This window comes from Gymnoscopelus microlampas, assembly GCF_963454915.1.
Source record: "Gymnoscopelus microlampas genome assembly, chromosome: 2".
NCBI lineage: Eukaryota > Metazoa > Chordata > Actinopteri > Myctophiformes > Myctophidae > Gymnoscopelus > Gymnoscopelus microlampas.
The window spans coordinates 3,917,211-3,934,130 of NC_139939.1; the positions used below are offsets into that span (position 1 = coordinate 3,917,211).

At 40.5% G+C, this 16,920-nt stretch overlaps 1 protein-coding gene across 2 annotated transcripts; it reads left to right on the forward strand.

Moving 5' to 3' along the window:
• Positions 1–600: 600 nt before the first annotated feature.
• Positions 601–7,566, forward strand: LOC311056314 (uncharacterized protein). 2 transcript variants are annotated; one of them, XM_084072851.1, is made up of 15 exons: positions 601–691; positions 1,578–1,636; positions 4,072–4,277; positions 4,634–4,745; positions 4,888–4,982; positions 5,068–5,121; positions 5,279–5,362; positions 5,454–5,507; positions 5,788–5,817; positions 5,977–6,015; positions 6,176–6,235; positions 6,336–6,395; positions 6,487–6,549; positions 6,817–7,055; positions 7,182–7,566. In XM_084072851.1, exons 3-15 carry the CDS (start codon positions 4,073–4,075, stop codon positions 7,368–7,370), a joined length of 1,284 nt encoding a protein of 427 aa, XP_083928977.1. In that variant the 5' UTR covers positions 601–691; positions 1,578–1,636; position 4,072; the 3' UTR covers positions 7,371–7,566. The 2 variants fall into 2 exon arrangements, with proteins under 2 accessions (XP_083928977.1, XP_083928978.1); XM_084072852.1 differs by lacking the exons at positions 601–691; positions 1,578–1,636; positions 5,068–5,121 and having other exon boundaries at positions 1,654–4,277.
• Positions 7,567–16,920: the final 9,354 nt, after the last annotated feature.

Below are 16,920 nucleotides of genomic sequence, written 5' to 3' on the forward strand. Positions count from 1 at the left end.
GTTGGGCGCTGTTTGGCAATACTTGTTGCTATAGAGCATGCTAATGAGTGCTACGTGCTAACAAGTAACAACAAACAAATGTATGCTATTAAGCGTGCGGGTACACACACACACACACACACACACACACACACACACACACACACAGACACACACACACACACACACACACACACACACAGTGTAGGACAATGGTTCTAAAAGTGGGGTCTGGGGATCCCCAGCTAAATGATGGGTAGTTACCCAGATAGCAAAAGTCGATAATTCAATGTTGGATTTTGGTCAGATTGGTTATTTTTGGTTAAGGTTGAAAAAGCTATGTTGATTCAATGTTTAATTACAGATACCATTTCAACATTTGAAAAACTGTCATTGAATCAATTTAGTATAGATGATTGTTTTTCAATGTTGAAATGCCCAACATTGAAATGACATGGTTTCTACGTCTGATATTGCCCCCCCCCCCTCCTCCTCCTCCCCTCCCCCCCCCCCCCCCCCCCCCCCCGCCCGCCCGTCGCACCCCTCCCCCTCCCCCCCTCCTTCGAGACGGTAGTCGCAAGCAACTCGCGAGACCAGCTAGATCTCACGGGACTTGAGGTCTTCAAAGAAAACCTTGGCGCGAATTTCTGTCTTCACTGGCTTGACAAACACTACAGTACTGCTGTCCTAAGTCCTAGTGTGAGATAAACTGGTAAGTCCTTGACAACATAATAATATGATTGCCATTCACATATATGGCTGTCATGGTTTGACTACATCATGCTAAACTTTGTTAATTATTACCGTGGCAACTACAGTACAGAACGGAGCTTGTTAGCTTTTGTTATTAGCATTATTAGCTAGCATGCTAGATAATAGTTAACTGGTAAGTGAGTTTGTATATAATGTATTATCCCGTTCAGATACAATCACCTGGCTGTTATCATTTGACTAAATGTTAACTTTGTGCCGCCCGGAGTTTGTAGCTTGTGTTAATAAATGGCGTTGCATATTATTACAGTGGTAGCTAGCATGCTAGCTAACGTTAGGTGTGTGAGAAAATGTACCGGATATAGGAGGCGGGATCTAGAGCATATGAACAGGCGTTCCAAGGCACAGTTAAGCTCTTATTACACTGAGGCTGTTTATTCTGGGGATAAATGTGAGGAAACAGTGGTGGAAGAAGTAATCCGATATTTTACTTAAGTAAAAGTAGCAATACCATAATATAAAAAATACTCTGTTAAAAGTAAAAAGCCTTTGTTCAAAATGTTACTCGAGTAAAAGTACAAAAGTATTGGCATCAAAATATACTTAAAGTACCCAAAGTAAAATGTTTGAAAATAGCAGATCTACAAGCTCACAACGCGTCACGATGTGACACGTGAGCTTGTAGATCTGCTATTTTCAAATGGCCTATGTCTAAAATATGGCTGAAGTGGTTAATCTCAGTTTTATATATATATACTTTTTTTTATGTTAATATATTTAAAAATATGCTGGAAGGACCTGATAAATTAATAATTTGGCATATAAATAAAATATATATATATATTTTTAATGCATATATATTTTTTATTGTTTTTCTCTATTTTCAGGGTTGTGCTACAAGAAGACTGGAGAGGAGGGTTCACTGCAGTACACAAGGCCTGGCCAAGTAACATAATTATAACAGCACCACCTCTTTTCTATTTAGACCTGTTGTAACCTATACGTTGTTATACCTTTCAATACGGGAGCCACCTCTGTGTCTCATTAGTTGTTGGTTTACATATGGCAACATAGATTTGTTTATTTTTTTTGTAAGAATTTGAATATTTTCAGAGAACTTAGGTTAGGTTTTAGAAGGTGTTTTTAGAATTGGCCTAAGGTTAAGATGGCTTCTTATTGGGCTAAAAGACGTAGAGTCATTAGAACTGTAAGGGACATAGAGAAGGATATCCTTAAAGAATATGAGGAAACTCTGCATGTACAAAGGGAAAATATTTACCCCTGTGTGACTAGGGAACCTGCCTTCACAATCTCACACTTTTCCCACCTAGATGCACTACCAGCTTCACATGTTGTCATAGAAAATGGTCATATAGATGGCAGTGTAGCTGGCAATGATGTAGTTGAGTCAGATCATGTGCAAATGGAAAATGATAATGCTGATGGTAGTGTAGTAGCTCAAAATGAAGTTGAATCAGATCATGTGCAAATGGAAAATGATGATGTAGATGATAGTGTAGCTGGCAATGATGAAGATGAATCAGATTGTCACTATGACAGCGATGAGGAGCATCTGCCTAGTCAGGATCTGCTTATAAGGAGCCTAAGATATTGGGCAACTTCATACTCCATTAGTCTTGTTGCTTTGTCTGCTCTGCTGTCCATCTTAAAGCTATTTCACCCTAAGCTCCCTAAAGATGGAAGGACTCTGCTTAGAACGCAATCTCATGTTGCAACCACTCAAATACAAGGTGGCGAGTACTATCATTTTGGATTGGTGCAAGGAATACTTTCACGATTAAAATGTTTGAGTTTACCAGTAAACCTCACAACTCTTACTTTACAGTTCAATATAGATGGTCTCCCCCTCTTTAGGAGTTCAAGACTTCAATTCTGGCCTATACTTGCAATCCTGAATTGTGATTACACTAAGTCCCCATTTATTGTCGGTATATTTTGTGGTTTGAGCAAGCCAAAGTGTGTTGTTGAGTATCTGCAGATATTTGTTAGCGACCTTAAAAATGTACTGGCTAATGGCATTGTTCATAATGGTAAGCAATTGATTGTACAGGTTTCCTCATTTGTGTGTGATGCTCCCGCCAGAGCCTACGTTAAGAATATTAAGTCACATAATGGATATTCAGGATGCGACAAGTGTGATCAAGAGGGTGTGTGGAGGAACAAAATGACATATCCTGAAACGAATGTCAGGCTGAGGACTGACTCGAGTTATTGTGATATGATTGATGAGGAACACCACTTGAAACAGAAACTCAGTCCTTTAACAGGCATAGTAAAGATGGTTTCTTCATTCCCAATAGATTATATGCACCTCTGTTGTCTTGGGTTGATGAGAAAACTGTTGCATATGTGGTTAAAGGGCAATCTAGCCATTAGGCTTCCTTCACAAACAGTTAACAGTATATCAAGCAAACTGCTGGTGTTACATTCCCACACCCCTGTTGAATTCAATCGCAAGCCAAGAGGTTTGAATGAGCTTGATCGTTGGAAAGCTACTGAGCTCCGATCCTTCATGTTATACTGGGGTCCTGTAGTTCTGAAGGATTGCCTTCCCAGTGAGTTTTATGACAACTTTATGTTGTTTTCAGTGGCCATGTATTTTTTTTTGTCTCCTGGAATTTCTGGCCAAATGGTTGAATTTGCACATAGATTGATGATTTCCTTTGTGGGACACTTTGGACAGTTGTATGGTAGGGATGAGATTGTGTTCAGTGTTCACCAGCTTATACATTTAGCAGATGAATACAAACAATTTGGACCTTTAGATAATGTTTCAGGATTCCCTTTTGAGAATTATCTTGGCCAAATAAAGCATCTTTTACGCAAGCCACACCAACCTCTACAACAGGTAGTCAAAAGGCTGTCAGAAATGCCACATGTTGAGGTTCCATTAGCAACAGATGAACCAGTTTTACAGCACATTCATACTGATGGTCCACTTCCTCAACATTTCAGTGTTGCTCTACAGTACAGAAAGGTCTCCAGTTGTCGTTTTACATTGTCTACAAAGCAGGGGGATAATTGTATTCAGGTGGGAGATACAATTGCAGTAGTGCAGAATATAGTCCAGGAAGAAGGTGAGGTCTATGTGATCTACAGAAAGTTCAGACACCAAGAATTATATTACACTTATCCCTGCGAGTCCTCCCTCATAGGTACATACAAGGTTAGAGAGTTGTGTGATGATATCGGGGTTGGTAAACTTAGCTGTATTAAACGTAAATGTGTTCTGTATCCAGAGTCGGAGGGAAATGGCCTCATAGCTATTCCAATAGCTCATCTGCAGTAGACATCTTATAATTCATGTTTTTTGTCATAATTATTTTTTATTAATATTCTTATTTCATTTATTGTACACAGAATGGAAAGTGAGGTGGTGCTCTGGGGCGTTGTACTGTTTCCAAATGGCGGAACTGCAACAGTTCTTGCCAGCTGGTTCAATCCAACGGAAGGTACATTGTTATGGCCCCCAAAAAACACAAATTATTCAAAGGCCCTTAAAGAACACATGGTGCCCCGTAAAGGATGGACGACATATGAGAATATTCGGCTCTTAATTACTTGTGGTAAGTATAGTCACTGCATCGCTATTGTTGTCTGATGTGAATTGTTCCTCATACTTCTTAAAAATGTCATGCTGTATTTTCTAATTTTGAATTTTTATCCCACCATTTTGTAACCCCATTTTTTACACCCAGTGCCAATTGTCTATGTAATCCTGGGGGCTACTCTCCCTCTGCCAAACTAGGGAGGCCAGGGCCGAGCTCATGCCTCCTTCAATGCATGAGAGCCAACTGCCCTTCTTGTCACCTGACAGGGGAGAGTTTCCCTGGTTGGACGTAGCGCATGGAAGGAACACGTTATTCCAACCAGTTCCCTTCCCCTCATCAGCATGCTGTATTTTCTGCTTGTTCTTTTACAGACTCATTTGAAAAGGCCAAGCAACATGAAGAGAAGTATGTGAATACTGGATGTCTAACCACTGATTTGGAATCTGAGGAGGAAGCAGATGTACGTCGGAAAAGAAGAGCAAGGTACAGTTGAATTCCTTGTGATGTGGTTTTTGGTTAAACAGAAACGGGCCATGGGTTCCTGAACAGTGTCTCTCTCAAGGCTTGCTCAATGAATTTAATTATCCTGGGAGCCTGGGAATGTTAAATGTTGTTATTTTTTTAGGGCAAATCCTGTGCACGCAGTAGAGTCAGATGAGGAGGCAGAAAACAGCAGTGTGAAACGAAGATTTGCCAAGCCACCCGATGTGCATTTTCCAGGTACAGACACTTGTCAGTTATGACACTAACTGCTACACCTACTTTAAGTATCGCCATGTATAATTCCACTTATTTATTAATACAGTGCTGCCAGAATCAAGCCAGTACCCCTTGGTGCCAACACTAAATGCAAGCAGTGGTATGTCATTATTTACTAATATGGCAGAACAAAATGTAATTGCATGATGAGAGCTTTACAAGCATTTAGTTCCTCTGTCAATACATGCAAACATATCAGTTTATGTGTTCAAAAGTTACAGTGTCCACTATTCATGTCTTGTGTTCCCTTCTTTTAGTCTCTGGAGGAAGCTGCTCCGCCGCTGGAGGAAGCTGCTCCGCCTCGGGAGGAAGCTGCTCGGAGGATAACATGCCTAATAATGGTAAGTGAACCACTTCACACTAATAAGTCAGGGTGGACAGATTGTAAATGTGCTTTTGATAGCGTTCATGTTTTGTGTTCTCTCATTTTAGGCTTTGGTGGAAGCTTCTTGGCACAGTTGGAGTCAATGGACCCCTGCAATGATGGTGAGTAGACAGGCTAGATATAGCTATGTGATTCTCTCAGCCACACTTATTGTGTCTCTAGTATGTTTCAATAGGTGGCGGTTGGATTACTAGTCCTGCCTTACTTACACTTACACTGACTGAAAATGTTAGTTAAATGGGTGGAAATGTAAAGTTGAGTGCATATGAGTAGCTTATTCAGTGTCTCACTATTTTGCAATGAGCTGTTAATTTTGGCATGATATTATATGAGAACTTCTATTTTACAGTGACTAATTACGGTCATTTTAATCCATTTCAGGAGGGAACCACACTGGACAAGTAAGAAATGGTATGTCTGTTGTCCCTGTGTCAACTAGAGCCTTTTTATGCATTTGTGACTTTTATTAGCCATCACTAAACAGTTGCTGTGCCTTGGCTATAGTGCCATGACATACTGTAACTTAGGAAAGACTGACATATTTGAACATTTTGATTGTCCTCTTTTTAGACTTCGCTGGCAATCATCACCACCCCCAAGGCTATCAAGGTGAGTTAACTAACACATTCTCAAATCATGTTTTGTTAATACCACCAGACATGCACTAGGTATATGGAGGTAGGTACACTTGCTACTGTATATGGTGCTCATTGAGAACTACTTTGATGGTGCTTATTTGCCTTATTTTGTTCTGTCTGTCTTTCCCTAGGAATGCCAATGTATAACTCCAGCCCCTACCACACTGTGCCATCAGAGCAAGCAAGGAATGGTATGCATTTCTCATCTTAAATGTTGTTTTTTTTGTGCAAAATTCCATAATTGTTCCATGTTCAATTTAAACAATTTTGTGTCTTTTCTCTTTCTGTTAGACTTCGATGCCAACAACGCACGTGGCTCCAGATCAGCTGACTTCAGATCACCTGGCCTGGGTAAAGATGCCTCTATTCCACTTTACCCCCCGCCTCCCCCATACACAATGACCTAATGTGCAATGCTGATGCCATGTTGTTGATTCTTCAGGATCAGGTCCTGAAACGCCACGGGGAAGATTCCATGGAGGAGAGCCCAGTCAAATGTTACAAGGCAAGTATCATTTTCTGATCAACTTCTTAACCTTACTGATGCATTGAGAAACATGTCCCTTGTGACTTTACAGTCTTTGTCACCGTTTTTTTTTTCATGTAATTTGTCATGGTGTTTAAGCTTAATATTTAAGCGCTTAATGGTTACTATAAGTTAGGGGTGCAAAGACTTCACGCTATCACAGAGTTGCTTAGTGTCATTCTAAATTATTGAAAATGGTGAATCTATCCTTGAAATTTAATGTAAAACCAATTGTTTTTCTTCAAGACATTGCTGCCAACAAAAACACCAGGATGCTTACAGAGCTACTCATGGAGGTGAAGCAAATGTCACGGGACATTCAGTTTATTAAGACTGAAATGGCTAAATCCACCTTTAATAATCACGGAGCTGGACCTGAATCGCAGAGAGAAGATAACTTCCCCATCGTGCTGCCACTCACCAATGAGGAGCAGTTTGATGAGGCTGAAGCTGCACTGAAGGAGGAAACAGTCCGTCGAAAGATGGTGAACATTTTTGTACTTTCTTAAATGTATTGTATTGTTTGAAAACTGTTTATAATGTCTGGAATTGTAGGAGTGGACACACTGTACACTTTAGCACACTAACCATTTTCTCTCTAATCTGTTAAGACAACTCGCCTGGCATTAGTCGGAGGGACCAATCCAGAAAATATGATCCGGCGAATGCTATCCACTACGATGACGAACAGTCTAGCCAGCATCTTTAACTGGGCAGGAAAGGGACAGAAGAGGGCCTTCAAGGACACGCTGATGCAGGACTGCATGTTTGGTGAGTCAATTTGCACCCCAAAATACTAGGTTTACTACAGTGTACTACAGTGTATTTGGTAATTTTGATGATGGATATTTAATGAAGTAATCTCAAGTAAATAAGAATGGATGCATTTTTCTCACCATGGAATGAGCCTGATGGAACATGCATCCACTCTTAAAGAAATACTTCACCCATTTCCAACCTTAACGTCATTTAAGTGGTCCTCTGTAATGCTCACAATAAGATGGCACCGTTTCTGTCTCACTCACTCTGTGTCTCAGAGGTGGTCTTTGCCTGTGGACAGTTCAGAAACCTGCCTACCAGTGGCATCATTTCAAGCTAATGGACATTGAACATGATGTCACTGGCAGATTTCTGAGCTGTGCACTGCCCTCTGACTGAGACAGAGTAGACAATGGTGGCATTTTTTACGAGCATTAGTGTGAATCAATTATATGACTATGGGGTTGAAAATGGGTGAAGTACTCCTAAGGCCACCTGGCAATCTGGCACACTAAAAAGGACACTGGACAAGTATGTCACTTTGGAATGGAACGTGCCCACTGCAGCTTTCTTATGTCTTTATAACAAGTATTCTTTTTTTTCTTTTTTTCCCAGCAGCTGCTCGTCAATTTGACCGCAAGTTGACTGAATTGCTGTACAGAGATGCACTGCAGAAGTGGCTGCGTTATGCACCAGAGAGGAATGGCGGGGTACCAAGAAAAGAAAAGCCAAAGAGTTAAAAGGACAAATGGTTTGGAGTTGGAGGACAGTGGGTTTCATGGGAGTTGGATCATTGGAAACCTGTTTTGTTCATGTTGAACTGGGGTCCGTATAGTTCTGAATGATTACTTTATTTGAGTATGACAACCCTGTTTGTGTTTGCCAGGCTTATGTGTGCTGCCATGTTGTTGATAATTTCTGTTCACAAATCTGGCTCTCCTGGGATCCTTCTCATCGAACACTTGTCCGGTGTGAGTGATCACCTCTCCGGTGCTGGAGACCTCCAGGCTGACTTTCAAGGCAAATAAATGACCAGATAATTCTGTTTAAGGCACTTCCTCCACCAGAAACCCTAACCCATTAGGTCCGAGGTCGGTTCTAAAAAATGTTTAATGAAACGTTCAAATTCTTACTCAAAAGATTTAAAAAGAAATGATGTAGCTATGTAGCAACAACTAATGAGACACAGAGGTGTGTGCTAAAATGTGCAAAGATTTTTGTAAAGTCTTTAATAAATAACTAAATGAATAAATTGTCTCTTTCTTTGTTCATAGAGCATGGTGTAAAGCAGTTGTTAAACATATTTTCGAATATTCACCTAGAATGGCATAATTATAATCAAGTTTGGGGTCCCCAAATGTTTTTCCTGTAATGTGAGGTCTTTGTATAAAAAGGTTGAGAACAGCAGTAAAATTCTTAATGGACCATTTCAGCATTTTCAACCTTCCTCTGTATGTTTTTAATGTCTCATTTAAGCCAAAAATCACTTTACTCTATTTGGTGTTTTAAAGTTCTGCAGGGGTTGCTCCAAACCTGTGATGTGATGTCATGAGTAGACAACTTTTAGCATGCTCCCGGTGGAAATGCACCAAATAATACAATTTTGATTAAAAGTGATTATTTTATTATTCATGAGGCATATTAAAAAACATACAGAGGAAGGTTGAAAAAGTGTTGAAATGGTCCTTTGATAATGACATTGTGTCAATGTATAATGCAATGTATATATATAGTTGAATCAACGTTGATGCAATTCTACATCATTTCAATGTTGATCATATCCTAGTTGAATCAAGGTTGATTCATTGTCAGGATTGATTGAAAATTCAATGTTCATTCCATGTTGATCATAGCGAGCACTTTCAATGTTATTTTCTATGTCAGACATCAATGTTGATTCCACTCTTCAGCCTGACAAAAACACAATGTTGATTCAATCACTTTTTGCTATCTGGGTAGAAACCAAATGGACCCTTATGGGTCTGTAACTCAGAGTGTACAAATCGAACCAAATGGACCCTTATATGGGTCTGTAACTTGGAGTGTACAAACCAAATGGACCCTCATGGGTCTGTAAATTCAGTGTCCAAATGGAACCAATTGGTCACAATTTTCAAAGATAGGCCTACTGGGGAAACTTTTCAATAGCAGACTAGATTCTTTTTTGGAAAGATTTAATGTAGCCTACTCTCAGAGAGTCAATATGGTTTTTAGAACTAACAAATCAACATCTCAGGCATTGACGGAATCCATTGAAAGAATCACAGTTGCAATTGGAATATGAATTTACCTCAAAAAAGCTTTTGACACTATCTATCACAACATATTAATAAACAAACTGGAGAATTAGCATTGGCATTAGAGGCATTGCAGAAGACTGGATTAAACAAGTTATTTGGACAGACGTCAACAGTTTGTGAAGCTGGGCAAATACAGCTCAAATCATTTGGACATTGCTTGTGGCGTCTCCCAGGGGTCAGTATTGGGGGCCAAACTTTTTATTCTTCACATCAATGATATTTGCCAAGTTTCTAAGCTGCTGTCACTGGTACTTTTTACAGTTGACACATGTTTTTTGCTCTGGGGATTATCCAGATGATAATATAAAATAATTTGGAATAAACAGTGATTGCTTTTTAGAATGCAGTGTTTACACATGTTTTTCAGACTGGATAAAACTGTTTTTTTTTGATCGATCATATCGACATCAGTTATATTGGTTATCGGCCATAACAGCAATATATCATATCGGATATCGATATCGGCCAAAATGTCACATCGGTGCATCCCTAGAACACACATATTTTGAATGCCTTCGGCAGACTTCAAATGAGCCATTTTAATCTAGATTAATCTAGATTAACTCCAGGATTGCAGATAGATTAATCTAGATCAAAAAAATTAATCTATGCCCACCTCTAATAAAAACACAACAAAGTTACCTCATGTTAGTCAATTCTGTACTCCCACTTCACTTTTATTGTACCTCTGGGGTGGAATCTGCCAATGCTTTGTCAATGCAAATGCGTACATTCATGGTCTTGCAGATTTTTAGCAAGAATCCACGCATTTGCATTGACAAAGCATTGGCAGATTCCGCCCCAGAAGTAAAATAAAAGTGTGGTGGGAGCGTGCCCTTAAGACACTAACATCACCTCATTCATTTAAAAAAAAAAGTTTGTTTCACACAATTTTTAACAGTCAGCTTGTTTCATCTACTGAAGGACATTGATCTGCTCAAGAAACTTACACCAGTACATGTCTTAAACTAAACTGAAGAGAAGGAGAAAGAGAAGGGTCGGTAGAGAGGGGGTAACAGAAGGAAGATCAGTGCATCGGGGCAAAAGGAAGCAGCTCTTCGTCGATCTTCATTTTGGTGATCTTCTCTCTGATCTCAACAGATGTGGCTGCACGGCATCTTTCAACGAACGCTGTCAGCTTCTCCTTTGTGTCGTCCCAGGGTGGTATTGCGAGGAAGACCTCTGGAGCCGCAATTTGGAGCTCTGCGATCACTGACGTACGGGAGATTGTGCTTCGGTCGACTCCCACACGTTTGAAAGCGGCCCTCATGGAATGTAGTTCATGGAAGGCCTTGAGTGCCTTCAAGTAGCGATTCATGATGGCCTTTGTGTTTCTCACTGAAGGAAAAAGGCATTGTTAAATCAAAAAGGCTATATGCTACATTTAGATATGGCATTACATAATCAATGGACATTACTTTCATATACATGTAGTGTACTTCTACTATAAATAGTTTATTTTCTTTAAAATAAGTCCATACAGACTAATAAAGTAGTTACAGTCAACATATTTAAGTTAATTTGTATAGGTTAACATTTTACAGCACTGATAGTATAAAGTTGTGCACTCACTTCTGACACGACTGTGTTCTAACGCAGCCTTGACCGATGATTTCCTAAGTTTAAGGTGCTTCGCTTTTGCCCGATGCTTTTGTGGGATCTTCCTTCCATGAGTGGGCGCCATCTCTGCCGATGAATCTGAGAGACCAGAGGAGTCTTCAATGCCTTCAGCCTCAGAGTCATCGGTTACAGATATCTGCTGTTTGGGTGTCTTCACACCTGCAGGTAAAAATTAGACACTAATGGTAAATGTAAAATTTTAACCCATAAAAGTGAGTGTGTGTGTGTGTGTGTGTGTGTGTGTGTGTGTGTGTGTGTGTGTGTGTGTGTGTGTGTGTGTGTGTGTGTGTGTGTATATTATATATACAATTTGAATCCTGCGCCATGTCGGTTGTCAGTATGTATGTATGTAGCCAGTGTGACGTCATATGACATCACGGTCGTGACATCACGATGAGACACGCCAGTGTGACGTAATCTCACGACAGCATGACATCACATCCTACCTATAAATAGGTAGGATGCACCAGTTCGACGGCTTCCATCCTCAACACAACCCACGCCGACGACCCTTTACACAAATAAACTGCTAACTTCATCTCCTGCGATTTCAACTATCTTTTCACATTGTACACCACTGCACACTCCCCACAGGTCTGCCATACCAGGTCTGAGTAATCACAAAGTGGGTTTTGGTCATTGGAGAGGTGATGCACGTCACCTCTTTCTGAAGTGGGTACTTTCAAAGCCTGCCGTGGATTTAGGAGAGCACAAAACTCTCTCTCACACTGTGAGGTGCCTGTAAGGTGGCACTGCAAAGTGAACGACGCGTCACGCTAGACGTTCGGGCCGCGTAGCGGCCCGAACTTCTAGTATATATATATATATATATATATATATATATATATATATATATATATATATATATATATATATATATATATACACTATAATTCTAGTAACCTCACGGTGGTGGTGTCTTGGTTGGGGGGACTCTTGCTCAAACTGCGCATGCGTCGTTGCCAGGTTTCGCGAGAGAAACAAGCAGCAAGGTCTATGAAAACGAGGCCAAACCAAACGAACCCTATAACACCAACATTGCCCCTAAAGCACTTACAATATAGGCGGACATGGCAACACATCACATTCCAATCATTCCTATCACTACCAGGACTCCACCCCCTGAAAGCCAACAACAGCCAGCAACATCACACACACACACACACACACACACACACACACACACACACACACACACACACACACACACACGACGAGAACCACCTACGACACATCCCTCTACAATGACGACCTCACACGCAGCTTCAGCGAACAAAGTGCTGATATATATATATATACTAGAGTTTCGGGGGGCTACGCCCCCCTCAACCCCAGCCGCGCACGGGGCCCAGCGTGGCCGCGTGTATATTGGGGGACCCAAATCGCCGGAGTAAAACTGTGGAAAAGTTTTTTTGAAAAAGGAAAAAATTAGAAGAAATAATATTTTTTATGTTTCAGGGGGTCCACAGGGGGTCCGCGGACCCCCTGCTGGTCCACTGACCCCCTGTGGAGTGTTGGGACGCGCGGGGACACCCCTGGAACATTGCGGACCCCTACGGTGGTTTTGTTTTTTGTCATGAAGGTGGTTGCTTGTTTCTGGCGCTTGTTTTTAGAGAACCTGGCATGCCTGGCAACCCGACTGACATCACTGACGTATCCTTGGTATTTGTACTTCCGGGTTGCATAATGATGACATCACTGTCGAGTCCTTTGGTGTCATGAACCTAGAACGGTTTGTTTACCACATTAGCCTGGGCAACGTGCTGTGCTGTGGCCGTCGCTGTTTGTTTGTGTGTTTGGGATGAACATGGCACGTGAAGGACGGACATATTGTGATCGAGACATGAGTGAAGTGAAAGTGACGGCCTGGGTGGAACAAAGGAGGTACGTAAGAAGGGGGGGGGGTTGAAGCAAAGGAGCTGCGTGTGTGGTGTTGTGGAGGAGATGGGCAGAGTGCAATGGCGGCCGCTCGTGTTGTTTCGGCGAAACCCGTCGGCGTTCGGTGTCGGTGGTGTGCACGGTAAATGGTACGAAAGTGATTCACCTTCCGTTTTGTCCGACATTTGGTGATTAGAATTAATTATGTTGCGCGGTGGAAAAGGTGTAGTGAGCAATGAGATGTCCCCTACGCGACGCGTAAATTCAGCGCGGCCGCCGTGGCGAGTCAGTTGGCGACATGTGGTCTGGCGGTGCGTTGTTTATTCGATAACAGAGCTGTGGGGTGTCCTCACCGAGGGTGCGGAAGTCGGTCGCCATTTATATAGTTAGATATCCGCGCGTGGGGAGGGGTGACCGCGGGCCGGGGGGTGCCGCGACGGGAGCGACGGGGGGGGGGGGGGGGTGGGCGCCACGACGGGACGCGCGCGGGGGAGAAACCGCGCGACAGGACCTGCATTAACCCCAATTTTGCAACTACTTTCGTCTGCGCCCTTCACCGGGTATGGTCTAGTATATATAAAAAACACTCACACACAAGATTATTTTCAGTACTGGGAAATGAGTGTGCACAAAGTACCGTTAGGGTAAATAAAACATCATTCATAACTTTTGGTTATGAATCCACACCACTTGGACTTTGGGCCTAGCGTAGACAAACCATTTGGTCACGCATTGATTAGACGTAGTTTTATTTCTTAATTGTATGCTTTAACTAACCTGATCCAGCTGCTGACATTTTTTTCATGAGCTCCAGGACAAAGTCCTCCTTTTTGATGAGCTGCTCCTGGAGGAAATCCCTGTCAGATTTGAGGATACCGATGATATCCTCTTGCAGACTACACTTCTCTTTCTCAGCTTCTAGGAGTTTCTTGAGCAGATCAATGTCTGCTTCAGTAGATGGAACAAGCTCTGTTAAAAATAGGAACAAACAAGCCAAAAGCATTAACTAGAGTATTTGATTTAAAGTGGGTGTGTACATGATTTTTATATAGGGTATATATTATGTATTTATTGTTAAAATAACGGTCAAATAGCTCTATATTTCCAAAGTTTTTTCTTCTCCCATCTACCCTTTTGGTAATACTTTACTTAAGTGTCTGCAATGGATTATAATTAGATTTATAACACATTAGAATGCATGTATAAGGCATTATAACAGTAGTTATATTTTTTTATAATGATGTATGACAAGTTATTACAAGGTTTATAACTTATTATAACTGCTGGTGAACATGCATTATAAGCTCATTGGAACAGCACATTATAACTGCCATAACTTAAACAGTTATAAAGTGCGTTTGTTAGAGGTTGCTATGCATAATTGTAAATATGTAAAATGAGTGTTATGAAGCATTATAAGTGCATTGTAATGCATTATAATGTTATTATAATGCATTATACACACAACCTTTAATTAAAGTGATACCTTTTAGCTATGATGTGCTGTTCCACTGAGTTTATAATGCATTATGACCAGCACTTATAAATGATATTATAATAGGTTATAATACTTTATAACTATCTTTGTAAGTTGTTATGCATAATTATAAAAATCCATAACAAGTGTTATAATGCTTTAAAAGTTCATTACAATGCATTATAAATGTGATTATAATCCATTACAGGAGCAACTTCAAGTCAAGTGGGTAACACTCGCTATACATACCATGTCTATGATGCCTTATAATCATACTTAAAATACATTACAATCTGCTTATAAGACTGTATAATTATAAGTACTCGTTAATATACAAACATGTTTATAACAATAGTCATAACACATTATAAAGCATTCCATAATGACTGATAAGGTCAAGTATGAATGCATTGTGATATGCAGATAACCCTGTATACAGTAATTACAGTTGCATGCACTCATAATGCAATCATAATACATTACAAACCAGTTAATGACACTTTCTATGTTAATTCTCATAGTTGTGAGACATTATAATCATCTTGTGATGCTTTATAATCACCATTCTAATGCATTGTAATGACTGTAAAATGCATTATACTGTCATTAGAAGTCACTATGTAAGTGGTCATTTGTTGCTCTAAAACATTTGACACAAGTATGAAGTTGACCGTGTAAGGCATTATAGAATGCGTTGATTATTAGTTGTAAATAATTATGAGCATTAGTGTGTTCTCATAACTATAATTATACAGTGTTATAATACATAGCCAGTGTTACCAAACTTTTTTTTTTCTAATAATGAAGATAAATAATAAAATAAACCAGTACAACTTCAATTTAGTTTTAAACTGGTCTCTTCAATTCAGCAGCAACAGGTTGTAAAGGCCACATCTCCCACCTTGTCACCCATTAGTAGACTACTCTCAATCAAAAGCACCAGGTGCAGAAAGCACAGCTGAGCCTAATAATTCCTGCTTAATGTCACTTCAGACAGCATGCTCACACACAAAATATAGGCCCTGTAGCATAGCAAATAGCCTAGGCTACACAAGCAAAAAACGCATTTTATAGGAACACAAAGGTAGTGCATTTCGAGGATTGAGAGCAGCATTAGGCCTAGCTCTGGCTCATAGCATAAGGTCTTCAGGATAACGTCTAACGCTATGGACCACAGCTACATTAGGCCTCGCTGGTAAGATGTGTACTGGGGCCAAAAAGCATCACTACAGAATATGTGGGCAACGTTAATGAATGGAGTAGCTAGACGACCACACAGCTAAAACATCCGCGAAAATGACATGAACCATAACTACAAAAAGTGCTCCTCGGAGCACAGGTCTCCACCAGGTCAGGTAAGTTATTGTGGCCTCCTGGTGGCGCTATAATAGGCCAATGTTTAAAGGGTGCCATTTGTTCTTAGGTCTTGCACGGCAATCGGACACTGCATTCATTTGAGGCATTTTGTGCAAAAAAAATGTTTTGCTAAATTAGACCTGCTGGTGGCGCTATAACAGGCCAATGTTAAAAGGGTGGCATTTGTTCCTCAACATAGTGTGAATGTGCGTGCAAAGTTTGACCGCAATCGGACGCGTTCATGATTTGCGGAAATTTGTTCAAAACAAGCCACTACTGCAAACTTTAGATCTTAGCCAATGAGGATGGAATATGAAAAATCAAACACATCCGTCTTGATCACATGACTATGGAGATCATGTGTACCGATTTGTGTGAAATTTGGATACAATCGGAAGGAGTTATATAAAAAAAATGTTTTACATAACTCGGCCTCCTGGTGGCGCTATAAAAGGCAAATGTAAAAAATGCAGGGCAAAGGTTTTTCCTTGACCTCTAGAGAGTGTGCATACAAAGTTTTACACAGATCGGTGCAGTTATAGGTAAAAACATGAATCGGCCTGTTATATCGCCACCATGAGGCTGATTTGAAAATGTTCAAGTGGCATTTCTTTCTCGGTATAGTGGAAATATGCGTGCAAAATTTCACGGAAATTGCATGCTGTGTTCATGATTTGAGGCATTTTGTTGAAAACGGAGCACTCCTGCAAACTTTGGAAGCCATTTTCAGCCAATTTTATTTATTTATTTAACAGGGACAATGCACATTGATCAACATGTCAGTTATTCACGTCCATGTAAATGAGCCAGAGTTAGCCAGAGTTGGCTAATTTTCAGCTGTAGTCCCTGGGCAGGCTGTTAGAAAAAGTGGTATAGCCATACAAAAAGAGACATCGTCAACAATACAAAACAAGTAGACATAGTACAAAAGACAAAACAAATACAGTAAAATAGGAGAAG